The sequence below is a fragment of the Taudactylus pleione genome, unplaced genomic scaffold (assembly GCF_031769625.1).
Source record: "Taudactylus pleione unplaced genomic scaffold, aTauple2 ptg000198l, whole genome shotgun sequence".
NCBI classification, from domain to species: Eukaryota; Metazoa; Chordata; class Amphibia; order Anura; family Myobatrachidae; genus Taudactylus; species Taudactylus pleione.
Window position 1 is genome coordinate 19,594,523 of NW_028284600.1, and position 22,529 is coordinate 19,617,051.

A 22,529-nucleotide genomic window follows, 5' to 3' on the forward strand; every position below is an offset into this window, starting at 1 on the left:
TCAACTAGTTGGATGGTTGGACAGAAAATCTTTATGTGTGTATGAAGCTATAGTCCCACAAGGTCCTCCTAGTCGCTGGCTAACAGCTGCATGATAGACCAGTATATGTGCATGGACACTGCTCACTACACTAAAGCTGGGCATACACGTGCAGATAAAATGCCTGACAGACCGACAGACATTTTATCTGGCAGCCTGCCAGCCGCAGATGTCCGCGGCATACACTGTGAGAGAATCAGCCCGACATCTGCGCTCCGCCCCCGGGGGAGGAGACATTTCCCTGTTCCTTCCATGGGGAACAAGGGCGATGGCAGATAACATCAGCAGGATGATGGAAAGGGGAAAGAGGGCTATAGAGAGGACTTGGACGGAGAGGGCTCAGGGGAATGACTTGATTGATGCACTGGGGTGGGGAGTAGAGAGGAGAATACGCACGTCACCACTGTCTGCATCACCGGGGCAGGAGATATGGGAAAAGGAGAGTCCACTGAAGAAAAGTTAGTCTGAGAAGTAGTGTCAGAGTGGGGGATCTAAGTGCCAAGTGATAGGAGAATAAGGGACCTTAGCCAGTTCCTGGATTTTACTTTCCATTGTTCTTGTCCACAAAGATGTGTCCACATACATCTAAAATTGCGCCAAATAGCCCCGTTCTGTGCGCCAGAGTTTGCAGCTAAGACGCGCCATGTGTCCCATCGCACACTTTTGTACAAATATACATTGTATTTGCATCACTAATGCGACAGAATTACTATGCACCTGCACCCAGGACCCTGGTACCGGCATTCCATGCAGTTGCTGTGTGCAACTCAAACGCTAACATTAAAAAAAGCAAAAGACTGAGGACCCATACAAGTGGCCACACCATGCATTGCGCCACTGGTGGTTGTGCCTAATCTGACACTATATACTAATTCCTTTGCAGCAACAACATCTAAGAAATACTAATCCAAAGTGCAAAGCAACTTCGGATGCAGCCATGATGCGACTAAGACACTAAGGGCCTGATTCAGACCCACTCGCAAGCGGCTGTCCGCTCGCAAGTGGGTCGATGGTGTGCACTGAGCATGCGCACGACGGAGGGAGCTCCGTCGTGCGCATGCGCCAGACGCGACGAGCGAAGGAAAGTCCTTCGCTCGTTGTGTCTGATCAAAGGGGGCGTGCTGTCGATGTTGATTGACAGCACGCCCCCTTTGGTAGGCGTGCCGAGGGCGTGCCTCCCGTCAGAAGCCGGCCCACTGACATCACTAGTGATGTCAGTGGGAGTGATTTTGGCTCTGATAGAGCCAAAATCACTCCGGAGCTTGCGGTTGAAAACCTCAACCGCAGGCTCCGGCTCACAGTTTCGATGGTCACGACCATCGCGGCCATCAAACTGCACGTTCGTATAGCCTGTGGGTGGTCACCCACAGCTATACGAGCGTCCAGGAGGACGCTCCATTTTCATGGAGGGCGGCCCTCATTCAGAGCGTGCGCTCTGCTCAGAGCATACGGCTCTGAATGAGGGCCTAAATTCACAATAAAGTATGAAAGTCTGGTAAATCACTACCCGTCGTGGAGTGTATAACTCGCGCCCTGTGTCTTGCACCATATAGCACAAAAAGCATTGGATCAATAGTGGCAGCGGTATCCGGATGCAAGATCTAAAATGTCTAGATAGACAGTAGGTCGACACCAGATGGTCAACTGGTTGACAATTAAAAGGTTGACATGGACCTAGGTCGGCAGGGTCAAATGGTCGACATGGTCAAATGTCGACCATGTCAAAAGGTCGACACACTAAAGGTTGAAACATGGTTTTTCATGTTTTTTAGGGTTAGGATGAGGGTTAGGCACTTGGCAGAGGGTTAGGGTAAGGCTGCAGAAGGGGTCGTTAGGGTTAGGCACTAGGACAGGGCTAGACAAAACCCGGGGGCCAAGTCGCCATGGTGACCAGGTTTGGTTGCCTGGCAACCAGATTTTCAGCAACCCCCGGGCCCTGTAGTCAGTGTCGGGCTGGGCCAGGGGGGCAGGGTGCCATGTGCCCCCCCAGGCTGCAGTGTCATGCGGGCCGCTGGCCGCGGGCAGTCTGTGTCTCTGTCACCCAGCTGCACCACGCGTGTATCGCTGACCAGACGGAGTTCGGTCAGCGCTACACAGTGACTGACAAACACACAGCCGCCGCCCCCGGCAGCTGTGTTTTTGTTTAGAGTGGCATCCAATGAGAGTCTATTAGCCTCTCACTTACTGCCGCAGCGCCCACTGCAGGAGCCGCTCCATCTTCCGGCTCCTGCAGAGTGACCCGGCCCGGGAGGACGAATGGAGGAGCGGATGGCGGCGGCGGGAGTGGCGATTCAGGTAAGTGTTTGGTTTTTATTATTACGTGTGGCACTACAAGGTGAAGAGCACTACTGGGGGCACTACAAGGTGAAGGGCACTACTGGGGGCACTACAAGGGGGAGAGCACTACTGGGGGCACTACAAGGGGGAGAGCACTACTGGGGGCACTAAAAAGGGGAGAGCACTACTGGGGGCACTACAAGGGGGAGAGCACTACTGGGGGCACTATAAGGGGGAAAGCACTACTGGGGGCACTACAAGGGGGAGAGCACTACTGGGGGCACTACAAGGGGGAGAGCACTACTGGGGGCACTAAAAAGGGGAGAGCACTATTGGGGGCACTACAAGGGGGAGAGCACTACTGGGGGCACTACAAGGGGGCGAGCACTACTGGGGGCACTAAAAAAGGGGAGCACTATTGGGGGCACTACAAGGGGGAGAGCACTACTGGGGGCACTACAAGGGGGAGAGCACTAATGGGGGCACTACAAGGGGGAGAGCACTACTGGGGGCACTACAAGGGGGCGAGCACTACTGGGGGCACTAAAAGGGGGAGAGCACTTCTGGGGGCACTAAAAGGGGGAGAGAACTACTGGGAGTACTAAAATGGGGAGAGCACTACTGGGCACTACAAGGGGGGGATTACTACTGGGGGCACAACAAGGGGGGGACTACTACTGCGGGCACAAAAATGGGGGGACTACTACTGGGGGCACTACAAGGGGGATTACTACTGGGGGCACTACAAGGGGGGGATTACTACTGGGGCACTACAAGGTGGGACAACTACTGGAGGCACTATAAGGGGGGCACTACAAGGGGGGGACTACTACTGGGGGAAAAGCATATGGGGGACCACTTCTGGGGGCACTGATTAAAGGGGCACTACATAAGGGGACCACTACGGGGGGCACTATATATGGGGACCACTACTGGGGGCACTGCATAGGGGGGGTGGCCGCTACTTGGGCACTGTATAGGGGGGGATGTTACTAGGGCACTGTATAGGGGGGTGCTACTAAGGACAATGCATAGTGGGGACTACTACTGGGGGCACTGCATAGGGGGACTGCTACTGGGGGCACTGCAGAGGGGGGACTTCTACTGGCAGCACTGCAGAGGAGGGACTACTACTGGCGACACTGCAGAGGTGGGACTACTACTGGCGGCACTGCAGAGGGGGGACTACTACTGGGGGCACTGCATAGGGGGGACCACTACTGGGGGCACTGCATAGGGGGGACCACTACTGGGGGCACTGCATAGGGGTGCCCAAAGCATATTCTTGCATCTGGGCCCACCATTATTTAGGTCGCCCACTGCCGGCGGTGGATTTTCTTGCCCGGGTTTTTTGGCTGCGGAGGGGTGGTCTTTCTGGGGGTTGGTTGCCTGGAGAGGCGGGTTAGATGCTCAATAATGTGGCTGTGGGAGGGTGGTTTACCATTAGTGGTGTGGCCATGGGGGTTGGTTGCCTGGAGCGTAGGTGCTCAGTAATGTGCCCTGGGGGAAGGTCTGCCTCCTACACTTTCATCCTGGCTCCTAGGTTTTAGAAAAATTTGTCAAGCCCTGCACTAGGGGGAGGGTTAGGGTGAGGATTAGGGTTAAAATAACAAAAAAATTTGACCTTTTGACTCTGTCGACCATTTTGACCTGCCGAACTTGGTCCATGTCGACATTTTAACTGTCAACATTATAACCATGTCGGCCTATTGCATATCGACCATCTGGTGTCGACCTATTGACTATCTATCTATACACTGTCAGTCTTTTATAGCACCAGTGGCAGCATTCCTGTTTATCGAATGATCTATATAAAGTTTTGGAATGTTGGTGTAGCTTCGCCATTTTGAAAATGTTCCCAATCCCTGGCTCTGTAAGGCTAAACTCCAAATAGTATTAAATAAGATAACTGTACAAATTATTATACTACTAATTTAATAATAATTAGACCAAGTGCCTGGTTTTTTGAGGCAATACCACAGTTTACGAGTTGCAATCTAGGAACATGCAAATTCTGCTACAACATTCAGATTTTTATTCCAAGAAGTAGTGTAACTGTACCGATTCTTACCATGTTAATCTCTGATATTGTATCAATGCTGGCAATATCCAAACTCATTCCGACTGTCACAGGTCCATCTGTAAGGCATTAATCACATTGAAAATTAGCCATAGAATCATGCAGGTGAACAGCTGTCTGCATCTCATCAGTATTACTATAAAATAAGCAATTTAGAGGAGCTGTACTAAAATATACTGGGCTAAAATACTTTGTTCTTCTCTATAGCATAATGAAATGACAGACCTTCTTTAAGTCACTGTGAGGTCTTTTTGTCAAAGGCAAATAGCCCTAAAATCTTACAATGCAAATAAAAACAGGTCTGGCACACAGCTTAGTTCCAAATTGGTACAGCATCAGTAATATTACCAGGATGATAAAATGTGCATCAGACATTAGAAAGTTAACCAATTTCGAAGTCGTGGGCATATGTACAAGATACATTTCATAAAGTGCAACACTAAAAATGCTGCTATATAATAATAATATATGCTATTCAGTGTTCCTGTAATAAGTTATATAGGCAAAACCCTCAAAGTCCGCTGGTCAGAATGCGTTAGGAATATTAGAAATGACAATGAAAGTCATCCCTTCTCATTGCATTTGAAATTGGTACATAATGTCTCAGCTAAACACATACCTGTAATTAAATTCTGGGGCTTGGATATGGTTAAAGATGATTTGTGGAATAATAATAGAGATACCAAGTTAGCAAAAAGGAAAATAAAGTGGATATATGAGCAGAACACTTTGCAGCCCTGTGGTCTTTTTCAAACTCAAGTGGTTCTTACAAATATAATTTGTCTATATTCTGCCTAAATATGTGTTTCTTCTCCAGGGTCCATAGGGGGTCCACAGGGTTGACCTTGGGGTATAGGTTGGGAACCAAATCCGGGCACCACGCAGTTAAAGCTTTCAGCTCCCAGGATGCACTGGGTCCACTCTCCCTATAACCCCGCCCCGAAGCCAGAGGCACCTCAGTTTAAGTTGGTGCCCAGCCGGAGCCGGGGCACCGTTATCACAGGGGGTGCCGATTAGAACAGCCCATAGCTATGTTTTATTTTATGAGTTTTTGTTTTGTTATTTACTTTAGACTCTTCAGAGCGGCAGCGTCGGACTGTCCATTGGACGTCCAAGCTGTCGCTCCATCACCCCGCCGGCGCTGCGATACCAGTACAGATCTCGGGATCTCGGTGGGACCCCAGAGTCTGTGCTAGCCGGAGTCTGCGGGCGCCCAGGACTGCTGCCGGATTGATGGGGAACAGGTATGGCGAGGATCGGTGATCCGCACATTTATGCAGTCTATTGCCTCGGCAGTGGCAGCGGGCCCCCCCCCCCATACCCCGCGTGTCCACTAGACCACCAGGGACTTCAAGATCGGCAGCAGGAGCCGGCGTCCCGGGGGTTAATAGCCGGCCAGGGGAAGCAGCCTTCCATGTTGTAGCGGCTCCTGCCCTCAGCTCAGTGCGCCTTTCCAGCCTAAGGTCCAGCATCCCTGAGCTGCTTCCTCTGCGGGCCACACTTCCTCTGAGGTCTCCGGCGGACATTTTACTATGTGGTGCAGCACAGAACACCTAGGAAAGCACTTGGTCCAGTCCCCCTGCATACCTCACCATTTAGGTCAGTGTACACAGCGCTATAGCCTCCCCAGACACTGAATCTGAGCAGTTGAATGTAGTGCCATTTGTAGGATATTATATTTAACAATTATGTGTATATATTTCTGCACTGTATGTGACTTTTGCTAGCGCTGACTGTCTGTGCTTTATTCTCTCACCTGTCAGTGTATATCTATCCCTTTTCTTTACAATCTGCGCTAATACAGGTGTACTTAGGGTGGTTCTGAGACCTCACATATATATACTTGTCATTATTTGTGAGGTTTGTCATATACTGTTGCATGCTGCACGTTGCCATATTTTAAGTGGAACTGTGTGTTACATACGCTGATAATGGGTCCCTGCAGCTAATATTAGCGCCAGTCTGGACCAGTATAACGCTGCTTGATATTACCACAATGAGTCAGATACGTCTGACCAGGAAATAGAGCACAATACTGCACCCAATTTTTGCTATCCTGCAAGTCATGTGCTGCAGGTGTGAGTACGGAGGATTTGACTCAGGAAGGGTTATGTTTATGGTGCCATCAGGTGCCGGGCCCCTTATAGGACCCCCTCGGGTGGTTTGTTTCTCAAGACCCTGGCCTCCATTGCGGAACGCCTGGCGGCCCCCATGGTTGTTACCCACTTGGGGTTACCTTAACATGCTACCTTTCCCTCTCAGGTTGTCTCGCAGTTCTTGCAATTTACCCCTGTGACACAGACTGTTGCTCCATACCAGGGTTTTTCACAGTACATGCAATTCCCTCAGATACCACAACAGTCTGTCATTTCCCTTGCAGGGATTACCACAACAGCCAGAAATGGTAGATGTTGTTTTTCTAAGAAACACAAGAAGGCGTAATAAACGTTCTGTGGTGTCTCATCAGTCTGCAAGGCTATCTAACACAGTTTGTCAGCCAAGGGTGATCTGGATAATGTATCGGACTCCTATTCCTTTCACACGAGTGGGAGCCTAAATCAAGTAATATTATCCCTGCTTGGGTGCTGGCGGTCTGGTCCATCCTAGTTATAGAGGATGTCAAACCTGCACCTAAGTTAAATCACACTCAGTTTAAGCATTAAAGTGCCTTCGGCTGTTTTTCCCCCTCTGACCAGCAGGTCTGGCAATCGCCAGATAAGAGGTATCACAAAAGCGTTTGGCCTCATGTTACCTATTCCCTGGGGGTCATTACAAGTAATAGGAATCATCTCCTGGGATGGTTTCTCATGTTACTCATCTGATTAAGAGCGCTACTATGCCTCCCATCTCTGCCCGGACAGATTCTATTGCTACGTAGGTGGTAGCTTTGCCTGAAACCAATATACTCACTTTCAGGGGATGTTGGCAGTCCAACCATGGCTATCGCAGGGGTGGCTAATGATATTGAGAGCTGGGCTGATGCATTTGTAGACTTTTTTCCCTCAAAAACTTTTGGGGGGATCAGATGTCTTTTGCTGCTCACATTCAAGACACAGTTTTAGATGTTGGAGCAACAACATTGGTTACCAGTCTCAGGGTTTAGACTGCAACTGTATCTGCCCTCCTTACCTTATGGCTGAGCTATTGGAAGGCTGAGGTCGACTCCAAGATAGGCCTTGAAATGGATTACCCTATAAGGGGGAGATTTTGTTTGGTCCTAACCTTGACAAGATTGTAGCAATGTTGGCAGTGACACAAATGGCAAATTTCCGCCTTCAGCGACTTCCACTACAAGGCCTTGGACTAATTCCGTTACTTCTTTTTGTCCTCAAGGAAAGCCTAAAGACCAGTCTTTTCCTAGGCTGTCGGCCTCCATGAGGGCCTCCATACCCGGAACAAAGCAGATCTGGAACTCCAGATGCCCTGCTTCTAAACGTAAGGATAAACCTTCAGCCTGCCGGGACAGGCCTTCATCTGGGGGATCCCAGAGGGAGACAACGACTTTTTCAGTTCGCCCAGTGCTGGTGTTAAACCACCATGGATGCTTGGGTAAAAGATAGGGTCTCTCACAGGTACGACCTCTCATTGCTCAGATGGCCTCCCTATCTGTTTTGCTACACAGGCACTTCTTCAGACCTGAACAGGGCCTTACCAATCCAGAAAGCTATACAGTTCTGGCTGTAAGCAGGGGTAATTATGCCAGCCCCACTATCTCAGAGAGGGACTGGTTATTATTCTACTTTCTTTCTGGTTCAGAGACCGAATGGTCCTCATTGGCTTATCCTCAATGTCAAATCCCTGAACCAATTCTTAAAGGTGCCTAGGTTCAGGAGGGAACCCCTACCCTCCATCATCCCAGCTATGGAACCTGGGGATTTTATGGTATCGCTGGATATTCAGGACGCGTACCTATAGGTACCTATAGAGTGCTCTCATCAGTGTTATCTCAGGTTTGCTGTGCCACAGCAATTCTTCCGATTTTCAGGCTCTGCCCTTTGGACTGTCCACAGCCCCACCGGGGTTTACCAGATTTATGGCTTTTATGACAGCCCACCTGCACAGGGTATCCGACTGCTCCTGTATCTGGACGGTCTCCTGCTCTTAGCAGGATCACTATGGTACCCATTTCCAGTTAACCATTGCTTACCTTCAAGAGCACGAATGGTTAACCAACTGGGAAAAAGTCCTCCCTGAATCCCTCAAAGGGTATGAATCATCCAGGAGCCCTGCTGGATTCTCAGAATCTGAGAATCTTTCTGATGTCAGACAAGATCTCCACTCTTCAACTGCGAGTGCGCAGATGTCTCCACAGTTGACGAGTGTCCTTACACTCAGTAATGCGGGTTCTGGAATCCATGGTGTCTACCTTTGGAATGGTGGAATATACTCAGTTCCATTCCAGGTCTTTGCAAAATCTGATCCTCTCCAGGTGGAACGGGTTTCTCCATCAGATCAATGCTCTCTCCGGAGGTGCGTCTGTCTCTATCTGGGTGGCTATGGCCATCTCATCTAACCAAGGGTCGCCGGACTGGGTAATCCTTACAACGGACGCCTCTCTCTGGGGTGCAGTGACCGGTCCGCACTCCTTTCAGGGCCATTGGACGTCAGTTGATTCAACCCTGCCAATCAACTTATTGGAACTTCGAGCTGTCTTAGGGCCCTTACTCTGGCCTAACACATACTTCATGATAAACCTGTAAAGGTTCAATCCGTCTATGTCACAACAGTGGCTTACATCTAGGAGTCACTGGAAGTTGGACAGCAATGACAGAAGTGTCACACATTCTGACATGGACCAAGGGTCACCTCCCGGCCATCTCTGCAGTGTTTATTCCGGGGGTTCTCCATTGGGAAGCGGATTTCCTCAGCCGTCATGACATGCATCCCGGGGACTGGTCTCTTCACCAAGAGAGATTTCAACTCCTAATGAGCAGATGGGGCCTCCCAGAGGTGGTCCTCATGGCCTCCTGACTCTATCACACACTGCCGGTGTTAGGGTCCAGAACTAGAGATACCGGAGTAACCTTTGGTGAGGCGTTGTCAGTGTATGGGACCTTCCAATTTGTGTACCTGTTTCCTCCGGTCTCCCTTCTTCCTCGAGTTCTTACATAAGTTCAATCGAGAAGGAGGTTCTCGATGGTGGCTCCAGATTGACCCAGACATCACTGGTACTTAGATTTTCAGAGTCTCTCCATCGACTCTCCGTTCCTGCTGCCTCAATGTCTGGACCTGTTGTCTCAGTAACTTGCCTTTTCCTGGATCTGGATCGTCTGTCTTTGACTGCATCCCTACTGTGGTCCAAAGGATTCACTGGCTCTGTCATCATCGGGATGTTTAGAGTGCGTAAGTCAGCTTCTACTGGGATCTACTACAGAGCGTGGCGTACATATTTCTCATGGTATCGTACCTCTAGCTACGATCCTCAGGAGTTTAGGATTTCCAGAGTTCTGGCATTCCTTCCAGCTGGATTGGATCTAGCCCTCCGCCTGGCCTCCCTGAAAGTGAGGGTCTCTGCACTGTCAGTATGGTTCGTGTGTGGAATTGCTCCACTCCCGGGTGTCCAGACCTTCCTTCAGGGTGTTCTCTGGAAATCCTCCCTAGGGGATCCTTGGGATTTGGCAGTAGTTCTTCGTGGAGCCTCCATTTGAACCACTACTTTTGATAGCCCATACAGGGTTTATAGCTTAGACTCTCTTTCTAATGGCATTTGTATCTGCCAGTCCCTAACATTCAGGGGTTCACGTCTAAGGCACAGGGCACCCCAAAAGAATCCAGCTAAGGACCATCCCAAGGGCATCACACGAAAAAAGGAAAGAAGGTGATAGTGAAGTGTGATGCGCTGGGGATGGTCTTTGGCTGGATTCTTTTGGGGTTCCCTGCGCCTCAGACGTGAACTCCTGAATGTTAGGGACGCCGGTATAGAGGAGTCTTGACGCTGTCCCGGCGCTTAATAATATATTTTTTCAAATGTATGCAACTAATACCTCTCAATTTCTATTATGATGTAGGGTTCAAGTATTTTTGCTGATATTGTTGCAGTGTGCTGGAGGGAACACCCTTTTCTTCTGTAGTTCAGAGTAAACCCTGCCCTTTACAAGCACCTGTGTAATACCATTAAGCTGATATGAGCGACCACTTTATTTTTTATCTTTTGGGGGGTGTCAGGCTGATTTCCAGAAACCTGGCCAGCAAAAGGGCACTTTTGCGCGTGTGTCCGAAAAGGCAAAATGTTCTTGAAATGCGCCCCCATTACATCACTGTGGGGGCATGCCCAGCACTCATTGAGATACTGGGCTGCCCCCAAGCTCACCCTGCAGTGTGAACAGATGCCGTGCGCATGCCCAAGGCATCAATTCCCCCTGGCGGCGATTGTTGCACCACAAATTTTGCCTCCCGCAGGACACTGTGTCACATGGGTGGGGACGGCATCTGGCCGGCTGATTCAGTGGTGCACCGCCATATGGGCAGGGCACATTTTAGCATTTATAAATTGGGGCGGGACGCGACGCACTGCTAAAACAGACTAGTGGGGACACTACACACCATATAATTAACACATTCATAAATAAACCATAATATTAATAAAGACTCCAGAGACATGTATTTTACTCATTTGTTAGCTATTTCTTTAAAACAAATTAAGAATATTCAAATATACTTAAATGAAATGAAGTATGGCGGCAAAGAAAGGAGGTCCAGAATCGGCCAACTCCAACAATGTAATACACAACAAAACGCTATCCATTACCGGCGGATACCGCCAAAGGTGCACACAAACCAAACGATAACAACTGCCAACAATAGGTATCCACCCAACCCTCTAACATGACCACCCACCCGGAAGGGTGATGACGCAGCGATCTAACAAGTCAATGAAAGGTGAGCGCACCCAAAGATTATAATAACTAAACAACCAAATTTGCACCCGAAGTGGTGACCTGACGTTCTTTCCCACTGTGAAAAACGACAAAAGTACCACCAAAAACAAAAATTTTGAGCGGGAGGGTGAGAAAACAGGAACAAAGAGGCTTTGTATCAGCCCACTAAGCCTCACATGCAGCACTAAGAACATACCCCTAACAACAATAGGACCAATTAATGATACGGTGTTCTACAAGTCATCCCCTTTTTTCTCCAAATATTATGTGTAAATGACGGGGAGGTACATAACCACAAATGGAGCATCTGATCCCTCTCTTCCAGTCTTTTGGCACTCCGCCCCCACCCCCTTCACACGCACACACACTCGCTCACACTATCTTCAGATACAGTATGTCCAATTTATGTCAGTACATAAATACTCTCTATAAGCCCTCTATGCCCTGAGGCGTTAGATCCTTACACAGATGTTATTGTCTTAACTGACCTTAATGAAGACACGGACAACTGAAGTGGAATCAAAATTGAACAAATATTTATTAAATACAAATCTCTTTGGTGGCGAATGAAAAGCATTGCTTTCCGAGCTCTAGCCCACGAATAAACTATGAATGAGGCTACCTGAAGGCCTCTGACGCAACCTGAGCTACGATAGGCTACACCCCCTTTCATTTGGCTTAGTACTACTGAGCCCCACCTCTAGGAAGAAGCCCAGGTCCCCCCTTAAGGGCAGAGACAACTTGCCCTGGGAAAGGCAGGCGCCCCGCAACTACCACTTGCGCCCTGTTGGGCCGCTGAGAAGCAATGCTTTTCCGCCAATGCTAGGTCTAACAGAACCGCAGCACGCCACCAAAACTACAATTCCACCCCAAATGCGGAGAAAAGGCTACGCAAAAAAAGAGTCATGCCCGCTTCATTAAGGTTCACCCCGTCCGAACGAAACAAACTGGGGTCATCATATTTGACATAAGGGTGTTTAATGACAGAACCCCATCTTGCTGCAACGAAGTTACCAACAGAAGCATTGACTTTTTTCCTCGTCCGGTCTAAGACCGCCGCGCTGTAAGGGCATCGCCACACTTGACGTTGGGTGATGTCAGACCATATTATTCTAATAGGACCCCATCGAGACTGCACCTCTTCTAAATCAGCTTTAATACGAAGTATAAGGCTGATACCTGTCCCTCTCCCCAGATCGCTGCCACCGGCATGCAAAACCAAGCACCCGGGTGTCCCCCATTTTGCAATGGACTCAGTGACAAGTGGAATGATTCCCTCCCATCTAAGCCCCCTGACACCTAACCACCTAACCTCCCGACCGCCCAATAGACCTGCTGCCCTGGTGGATTGCCCCACCCAGTAAATGAAGGAATGCCCGATAAACCAAATAGGCGAGCCGTCTTGAGATGTATCTGTAATCAGATTAATCCCAAAACAGTTAATGCTAATCCATTAACAAGGACATACAGGCCAATACAACAATTTCACAACAAACAACACCAATATGAAACATAATTGGGCAGCCGAGGGAAGGAAGGGAGGAAAGGAGGGGTAGCGCGATAATGAGGAAAGGAGCAGGCGACCCAGGTGAAGGTAAAACCATCTAAAAAAACCCTCGGGGGTATAAACTCTTTGTTGTTGTTTTTTTTTTTTTTTTTTCATTTTTTTTTTTTTCTTATTTTTTATTTTTATATTTCTTTCTTTATTCATTCATTTTATTTTGTTTAATTTCTTTCTTTATTCATTCATTTTTCATTTCTTTCTTTCTTTCCCCCGAGGTAAAAAAAATTACTTTCGGACAAATCCCTTCACACCCCCACAATGGTGACGAGTAAAAGTCTGGGTCAACCCCGCAGGGAGCGCATTCCTAGCTGCTGGTGGTAGGCCGGATGTACCGCTTGTAAGCGGACGATTTCCAGCGGCCAAGCGACTGAATGCTGCTAACTGACATGCCCTCCTCCGCAGCGCACGTGGCAGCCCCTATCCTAAAAGAATGAGTGCCGTACACAGACGTATCCAATTTTAAGGGAAGTAAACAACGCTTAAATACAGCTGAAAATTGAAATTTTGTGAGGGGAGAGGCATTAGCGTGCGCCAGCCAGTGAGAACAGCCGTCGGGGCGTAAACTGGCAAACTTAACTGCCAACGAAATGGGGCACGCTGTTGACTGAGGCTGCTCCTTGAGGGTGATCCATCGTCCCCGGCCCAGCTGATCGTTTTTTGAGAGGTGAATTTTGCACAACAGGGAATCTGCCCTAAGGACTACATTCTCCGCTAACATTCCAGAATCCAACGATCCCTTGGATGACGCAACCAGCTCGCAGATTCTAAAGGCCCCGTAAAAAGCCATTGAAAAAGCAACCTGGAACAGAGCTGCCTCGTGTGGATCCGCAGCTACCGTCGTGACTATTTCGACTAGCGAACGCAACAACGAAAGGTCAATGGGCCGCCTCCTATCCTCCTTGGGCTTGTCGCAACGAGCCCATCCTTTCATGGCTTTAGAAGCTAAAAAGGATTTAGTTGGATCTGTTCTGCCATATAGGTTTGAAAAATAAGCAATCCCAGCTAGGGCTGTGCTAGTGGACGGCCTGGATCTGCCTCCTTCGTAACAGCCCCATACAAAAGCGCTAAGACATTGCTCTTCTGTCTTACCTGAAGCAACCTCTGACCCGAGGAAGTGCTCCCAATCCCTCCAGGCCGCAAGGTATGCGCGACGCGTAGACGGCGCTAATGCCATGGTCGCCAGCCCTTCTATGCCGGCTCGACAATCTGCCACACAGAAGGAGGACAAATTAAACCTTGCAAACTCGCCTTAGGAGCTAAGCCCCTAAACCTCAACCACTGGAAACGTGACAATGCGTCTGCTATACAGTTGTCAGTCCCCGGGACGTGGCACGTCCTAAAACCAATATTCGCCTCTAAACAACGGAGGACCAAATGCCTGACTAAGCGCAAAGCGGGCATGAAAGACGACTTTTGGTTATTAATGGCTTGCACAACCCCCAAATTGTCGCACCAGAACACAATGTTCCGATTACTCAATTTGTGGGTCCAGAGCTCAACGGCAACAATTATTGGAAAAAGCTCCAATAGAGGCATATTAGCCGTCAAACCCGAGGCATGCCAAGCCTCCGGCCAAGGCTCGGCGCACCAATCGCCATCAAAATAAGCGCCAAAACCGAATGCCCCTGACGCATCTGTGAACAGCTGGAGACACTTGCTATTGACGGGCGGGGAGGGCCAAATCCTAACTCCATTAAACTTGTCCAAGAACAACATCCACAAAGTCAGATCGTCCTTGATTTCCCTAGGCAGTCGCAATTTGTAATGGGGTAAAGATATACCCGAAGTGGCCCTCTCCAGCTTCCTACACAAAACTCTCCCAATTGGTATCACACGGCATGAAAAATGCAACAACCCTAACAACGATTGCACTTCCCATAATGAAACCTTATTTGCCGCTATGCAATGACTAATCTGCTCTCCCAACCGCTGAACCTTGTCCCCAGGTAAGCGACAACAGCCGGCCGATGTGTCTATCTGTATCCCCAGGTAGGATAAGCACGTGTCTGGACCTTCTGTTTTCTCATGCGCGATGGGCACCCCAAGGGTATGGAACAATGAACTGAAAAAAGCACATCGCCGCACGTGGTATGACCCGCTGGTCCCACAACTAAAAACTCATCCAGGTAATGTGTAATACCTGCATGACCGGAACCCGTCTGAATGCACCATTGAAGAAAAGTACTAAACTTCTCGAAGAACGCGCAAGAGACTGCGCAGCCCATAGGCAAACAGCGATCCACATAATAAGAACCGTCGAACTTAAAACCCAGCAGCCGGAAAGATTCGGGGTGTAATGGCAACAAACGGAAGGCAGACTCGATATCCACCTTCGCCATTAGTGCCCCGAGCCCAAAACTTCTAACAAGCCGTAGTGCCTCGTCAAAAGATTGGTAACTCACGCTACAAATGTTAGGCTCGATGGCGTCGTTAACAGACCGGCCGACAGGGTACGACAAGTGTTGTATGAGCCTGAACTTACCCGTGACCTTTTTGGGGACTACACCCAGTGGCGATACGCACAAATTGGGAATGGGAGGTTCAGAAAAAGGACCGACCATGCGCCCCAATCTCAGTTCTGCACCCACTTTTTCTCTGACCACGTCGGGGTACATTCTGGCCGAGCGCAGGTTGCGAGAAGCTACAGCTGTAACAGGTGTTACAACCGGGATGCGAAAACCGAATGAAAAACCGTGAAATAAAAACTCTGCGGATGCCCTATCCGGGTAAAAACTTAACCATCTGCTCAATGCTGGCAAACGAATCGGGGACGGAGCCAACTCCAGACTACTTGGTGTTGTCGCCGCGAGGGGTGCTTGAAGACCCGACTGTCTTAGTGCAATCTTTGGCGGAGTGGTTTCCGCTGCAGCTAGTACAGGAGTGACGAAAACAACACTTCGCACCCCTGTCGCATTGTCCACTGTTAAAGGCAAAACATTTCCCTTTAACGAAAGGAATGGCCTGCGATTTGCCTGCGACCGGATTCTTACGCTTCGGGGCGCTGTTGCCCACAGGGCACCCCAAAAGAATCCAGCTAAGGACCATCCCAAGGGCATCACACGAAAAAAGGAAAGAAGGTGATAGTGAAGTGTGATGCGCTGGGGATGGTCTTTGGCTGGATTCTTTTGGGGTTCCCTGCGCCTCAGACGTGAACTCCTGAATGTTAGGGACGCCGGTATAGAGGAGTCTTGATGCTGTCCCGGCGCATAATAATATATTTTTTCAAATGTATGCAACTAATACCTCTCAATTTCTATTATGATGTAGAGTTCAAGTATTTTTGCTGATATTGTTGCAGTGTGCTGGAGGGAACACCCTTTTCTTCTGTGGTTCAGAGTAAACCCTGCCCTTTACAAGCACCTGTGTAATACCATTAAGCTGATATGAGCGACCACTTTATTTTTTATCTTTTGGGGGGTGTCAGGCTGATTTCCAGAAATCTGACAGCACTATTCACCTGCTTGAGTTTCGCCGGGACGTGTTTTCACGTCCTTTGGAATTGAATATGGGGATAAGTGGGGACGCGCACAATACTTTTCAGCATGCAAAACCAGCGATGATGGCGGAAACTCCGGCATGCGAAAAGTCTGGGACTTTTTGCACCTAACTGAATACGGCCCTCAGCCGCAGACAGATATACAAGTGGTGCATTTCAAATTAATCAGCTCAGTCACCTCATGCATCCTAGTCGCATCACATTGCCACTAATATGTATCTTAGGGTGATAAAAACGTGTGAAAAAGATGCCCAGCGCTAACATAGGTGCAGGGGGCCTGAGGTGCCAGGCATCTCGCACCACATGGCTTATTTAGGATAGATTATGTGGACACATCTGTAGCTGCAGCTTTTTGATTCTATAGTATTTATTTGCCACTGGGTCCCCCTCGGCTTATATGTATGGCAGCATTAGCACAGATTAGTAAATTATATTAAATCTGCTACATACTGTACTAAGGTGTCTATGGGGCCTATTTATTTTGGACATTAAACTTACAATCGTCTTAGGGGTGTCCCGTGTACACACCTAGTGTTCATTCTAGTGGGGCATGCGGCAGGGCACCTGGCCAGCAAAAGGGCACTTTTGCGCGTGTGTCAGAAAAGGCAAAATGTTCTTGAGATGCGCCCCCATTACATCACTGTGGGGGCATGCCCAGCACTCATTGAGATACTGGGCTGCCCCCAAGCTCACCCTGCAGTGTGAACAGATGCCGTGCGCATGCACAAGGCATCAATTCCCCCTGGCGGCGATTGTTGCACCACAAATTTTGCCTCCCGCAGGACACTGTGTCACATGGGTGGGGACGGCATCTGGCCGGCTGATTCAGCGGTGCACCGCCATATGGGCAGGGCACATTTTAGCATTTATAAATTGGGGCGGGACGCGACGCACTGCTAAAACAGACTAGTGGGGACACTACACACCATATAATTAACACATTCATAAATAAACCATAATATTAATAAAGACTCCAGAGACATGTATTTTACTCATTTGTTAGCTATTTCTTTAAAACAAATTAAGAATATTCAAATATACTTAAATGAAATGAAGTATGGCGGCAAAGAAAGGAGGTCCAGAATCGGCCAACTCCAACAATGTAATACACAACAAAACGCTATCCATTACCGGCAGATACCGCCAAAGGTGCACACAAACCAAACAATAACAACTGCCAACAATAGGTATCCACCCAACCCTCTAACATGACTACCCACCCGGAAGGGTGATGACGCAGCGATCTAACAAGTCAATGAAAGGTGAGCGCACCCAAAGATTATAATAACTAAACAACCAAATTTGCACCCGAAGTGGTGACCTGACGCTGTTTCCCACTGTGAAAAACGACAAAAGTACCACCAAAAACAAAAATTTTGAGCGGGAGGGTGAGAAAACAGGAACAAAGAGGCTTTGTATCAGCCCACTAAGCCTCACATGCAGCACTAAAAACATACCCCTAACAACAATAGGACCAATTAATGATACGGTGTTCTACAAGTCATCCCCCTTTTTCTCCAAATATTATGTGTAAATGACGGGGAGGTACATAACCACAAATGGAGCATCTGATCCCTCTCTTCCAGTCTTTTTGCACTCCGCCCCCCCCCTTCACACGCACACACACTCGCTCACACTATCTTCAGATACAGTATGTCCAATTTATGTCAGTACATAAATACTCTCTATAAGCCCTCTATGCCCTGAGGCGTTAGATCCTTACACAGATGTTATTGTCTTAACTGACCTTAATGAAGACACGGACAACTGAAGTGGAATCAAAATTGAACAAATATTTATTAAATACAAATCTCTTTGGTGGCGAATGAAAAGCATTGCTTTCCGAGCTCTAGCCCACGAATAAACTATGAATGAGGCTACCTGAAGGCCTCTGACGCAACCTGAGCTACGATAGGCTACACCCCCTTTCATTTGGCTTAGTACTACTGAGCCCCACCTCTAGGAAGAAGCCCAGGTCCCCCCTTAAGGGCAGAGACAACTTGCCCTGGGAAAGGCAGGCGCCCCGCAACTACCACTTGCGCCCTGTTGGGCCGCTGAGAAGCAATGCTTTTCCGCCTCACAATATAGCTGAAAGAAGATAAATAACAAAAACAATGCATCAACAATTGGGTAGGGACGGGTGGGAATTTGCAAGTCACAAAGAGGAAGTAGAAACTGCTTCCCCTTCTTTAAGTATGTGAGCTAAGCCCTCCCCACCAAATCTGTGATAGGCTGTTTTAACCAGCCTAGGCCTGTCAATCATAAGGCAGATTGACATGAAAACCCAATGAGCTTCTCTAACCCCCATATACAGAGTCTTATGTAGCATCAGGCATATGCTGCCTTCAGCTACCTTAATATGCAGTGTTTCCCTGCCATATATTTGAGTGCATATGCGTCCATCTTTAAAACTCCCATTGTGGCTAGCCTGCTACATTGTTCCCCACTTACTTATATTTTTCTGGGTGGAAGTACTGTACATAACTTCGTGTGGTAAAAAAGCCAAATGGATTTTGAAATAATACATTTACTGGCTAACCAGAAATAATGGCAAAGCAGGGTTTCAGATCACTGAGGTCCATTAATCAGACAAGTTTAAAAATGAATTTGTCATAGTACATAATATTTTGAATACTATACAAGAACATGTGGAAAAGCATCCTATCATACAAATAAATAATAGCGGCATCAGAGCATTTCCCAGTGCAGTAAGTGTCAGTACCTTGTTACTGTACTGTACAGTATAGGTGCACAATGTAAAGCCTGACAAAAATGGAAACTGGTAATAAAGGTCATACCTGCTTATACTACACCACATTCTGACATTTATAAATGCCATTTATGTTGGAACTCAGCTGTCACTAAGTGGATGGGACAGTTGGCACACTGGGCAGATATAATTCACTATATATAAACACAATAAATGGGCTCTGACATATTGTTCTTTGTCACAGAATGGCAGAGATTATCCTATTGGTTCTTACATCTTAGTCATGTGCTCCATCCACTGTAGCTGCAATCTAAAGCCGCCCATACACTGTGCGACATAGCAGCAAATCCGACGGATTGGTACGATATCGCTGCTATATCGTAACGTGTGTGGGCATGATATTGGCCAGTGCGCTCTCCCGTGGGATCGTACATCTCACCTCTGGATCTTACATGCTGCACATAAGATCTGGGGATGCGATGTATGATCCCATGCCGCACTATGCGGAGGGGGGGGGGGGTGCCGGCATACCGGGCAGTCGGACAGCAGATCACTCCGTGTGTGGGGACCGTCCCGATATGTTGGCCATCGCAGCACAAGGTGCCTATCGCACCGTGTATGGGCACTTTAAGGCTTTCTTACCTCCTCTCATGTAGACCTAGGGGCCTATTAATAAGGGTCAGATTAAATGCCATATCTGCCTGGGGCTGAAAATGGGGATGGCAATCGACCATCGATGATTCATAATCATTGATGGTTTATGGCCGATGTCGAATGCTTTTGCCATCGATGGGGGAGAAACAGATGTCTAAGCGTAACCAAAAGTTTTTTGTTGTTGTTGTTTTTTACAAGGTGCCATGGCTCGGAGCATAGCTCCGCACCTGGCACCCGCAAAGCCCCACCCTCAGGTTCTGATTGGCCCACGGGTCAGTCAGTCCCAAAACAGGGATGACCATCGGTTGGTGAAACCATCGAGGATCATCCATCGAATAGTTTGTAGCCATCAAAAGCTACTTGCTATTTTGCTATCGATGGTAACACCGCCGATGGCCAACCCTAACTGAAAATGATCAAGGGCCTATTGTGAGAAGTGTAGGAGGTGTGACCAGTGCTGTGTGGGTGTGGCCAGCGCCATGTGGGCATTTACACCCTACACTATCAGCACCATTTTCTCCCTTTATACATAAAAGTTTAAAAATGGTTTAATTTTGTGAGGGAAAACTGCTGGAAGTGTGACTTCACTCTGAGCAGTGGTGTCACAAGGGGGGTGCAGGCTGCACCCGGGTGTCACCCGCCGAGGGGTGACACCAAGGTGCTGGCTCCCGCTCAGTGACAGGAGCCGGGTGCTGCACTGTAGCATTAAGTGCAGCACTCGGCTTCTGTCACAGTGAGGGAGCCGGCACTCCGCACCTCCGGCACCCCCCACCACCCCAGTGATGATAACCACGGGCCGGGGACGGGCTGGGAGACCACGTCCCCTGTCTGCGATGCCACACCCCTTCCCACGATGCCACGCCTCCTTTCAGCAACACGCACATGGCATCCCTCCCTGCACCAGGTGTCACCACGGGAAGGGACGCCACTGACTCTGAGTACCAAAATTCTAAAGCTGTCAGCACACAACGCTTACACATTACATGGCATAGCCATACAATGCTGATAATAACTATCAAAGTGACTTGGAGCAACTGAAATGCTAAGACACAAATGTAAATTATAATTCTTTAAAATGTACAGTATGGGCAATGTTCCCCGTGCCTATTGTTTAATTTGTGTAAAAAGAGTATTCATTGCAGTGTAATATGACTTATGACTTTTAAGTAGGGATGTGCAGGCTCGGTTTTACTCGGTTTTACTCGGTTCTTATTGCCACTTTACCGCAATTTCGGATTTATTTTATTGGCTATCCAAAACACATGATAGGCGATAGCCAATAAAAAGATCCGAGTAAATCCGAGTAAAACCGAACCCGCTCACCCCTACTTCTAAGATACAGTTACTGCAGCTGAAATCGAAAAAGTCACCCATATATGTATCATAGGACTATACAATATCTAATGCTATATGATACAGCGCTGTGACCTTCCCTTCATGTCCTTATCTGGACTGTGCTTCCCAAGTGTGCTAAGGGAATCCTCAGATTGTTTCTAGCAGCACAGAGCATTAGCACATGCTATATTGCCAGCAGTGTAGCAGCTGTGTCCGTCAGCTGGATCCTCATTAACTTTTTTTTTAACACAAGTAATGAACAAAAAAAATAGATGATATGTTTGGGGCTCAGTTTTAATTGTTGTATCAATAGGTTAATCCTGAAGTCCTAATTAGATTATGCAACAATGGTGAAAAATAAATAGAATTGTCCCACATCGGTTTGACAGGAGCTTTGTTCACCTCATTACTTTCTGCTGTTGGGGTATTATGCACTGTCCACTATCATATCCAAATTCTGCTGCATTTTCCCTTTTCACGTCATAACACTGCCCCCTGTAGAATGCTGCAGTAACTGCAGTTTTAGACCCACAGCAATCAACTAAATTGCACTGTGTATGGGCTTATTTGCATGTACAGTACATCTAATGAGGACCATAAGTCAGGACAGGTGGTACATTTAGTCAGACAACATCTACGCTGCAGTAATAGTTCACTGTTGGATCCAGCCATTCGGGCGGAGCACTGCATGGCTGGATATCCCAGATTACCACTGTTTGTCATTGCATGGCTCTCGCCATCTTTAGATCTCGCCGGCGAGGTAAGTAATCTCTTTGGACCTCGCCATCAAGGTAAGTAATGATTAATAGCAGTGGTATATTTGTTTGTGTCCAGTGGCGTGTTAAGAGAGGAGGGGTCCCGTGTGCATTCCGCGTCCGGGGTCCCCTCCTCTCCACGGTGGCTGCCAGCGAACCGACCGCAGCAGTAGACACCAGGCACTAGTCTGTGCCCGGAGACTGCTGCGCATGGCAGCCATTTTCCAGGTGTTTCGTGTAGCGATACTCCGGCCGATGTGGGACTTCGGAGAGGTAAGTATAAAAAAGTATGAGTGCAGGGTGTGCGTCCCCCTCTGGACCCAGGGGCCCGTGTGCTCCGCACACCCTGCTCCCATTATAGATACGCCCCAGTTTGTGTATCACTGCATTACTAAACGATATATGCCGCTGGTATTTACGTATGTTGATAAATGTGGCCCTTAATGTAATCCAGATGTTTGAAACTTAAAACATGTCATTTAAAAGCCTTTTTGCAAAAGATACAGTACTATATATATAATGGAAATATCACATTCTCTTTCATTAGGAGATTATATTGCTACCTAATATGAATTTTACAGCCACTATAGCAAAACAAAAGCATCAATCTACAATAAAGTGATTGCATAGCTAAACAGTAACAACTTGGTTGAAATAAAATTAATGTCTGCATTTTAGTGTACATAAAGAGCAGTAAACATTTCATTGCCTGCGTGTTCATTGTAAGTTTATTTAATAATG

At 48.0% G+C, this 22,529-nt stretch overlaps 2 protein-coding genes across 2 annotated transcripts in view; both read right to left on the minus strand.

Moving 5' to 3' along the window:
• Positions 1-22,529, minus strand: part of LOC148518906 (gamma-aminobutyric acid receptor subunit pi-like) — a 107,293-nt gene that overhangs the window by 27,992 nt on the left and 56,772 nt on the right. The window contains exon 2 of the mRNA XM_088477008.1: positions 4,388-4,455. Coding sequence (XP_088333134.1) covers positions 4,388-4,455 — 68 coding nt within the window. The remainder of the gene's footprint in view (positions 1-4,387; positions 4,456-22,529) is intronic.
• On the minus strand, positions 13,143-14,012 carry LOC148518907 (uncharacterized). The gene has a single exon (XM_088476937.1). The coding sequence runs from the start codon at positions 14,010-14,012 to the stop codon at positions 13,143-13,145; it is 870 nt and encodes a 289-aa protein (XP_088333063.1).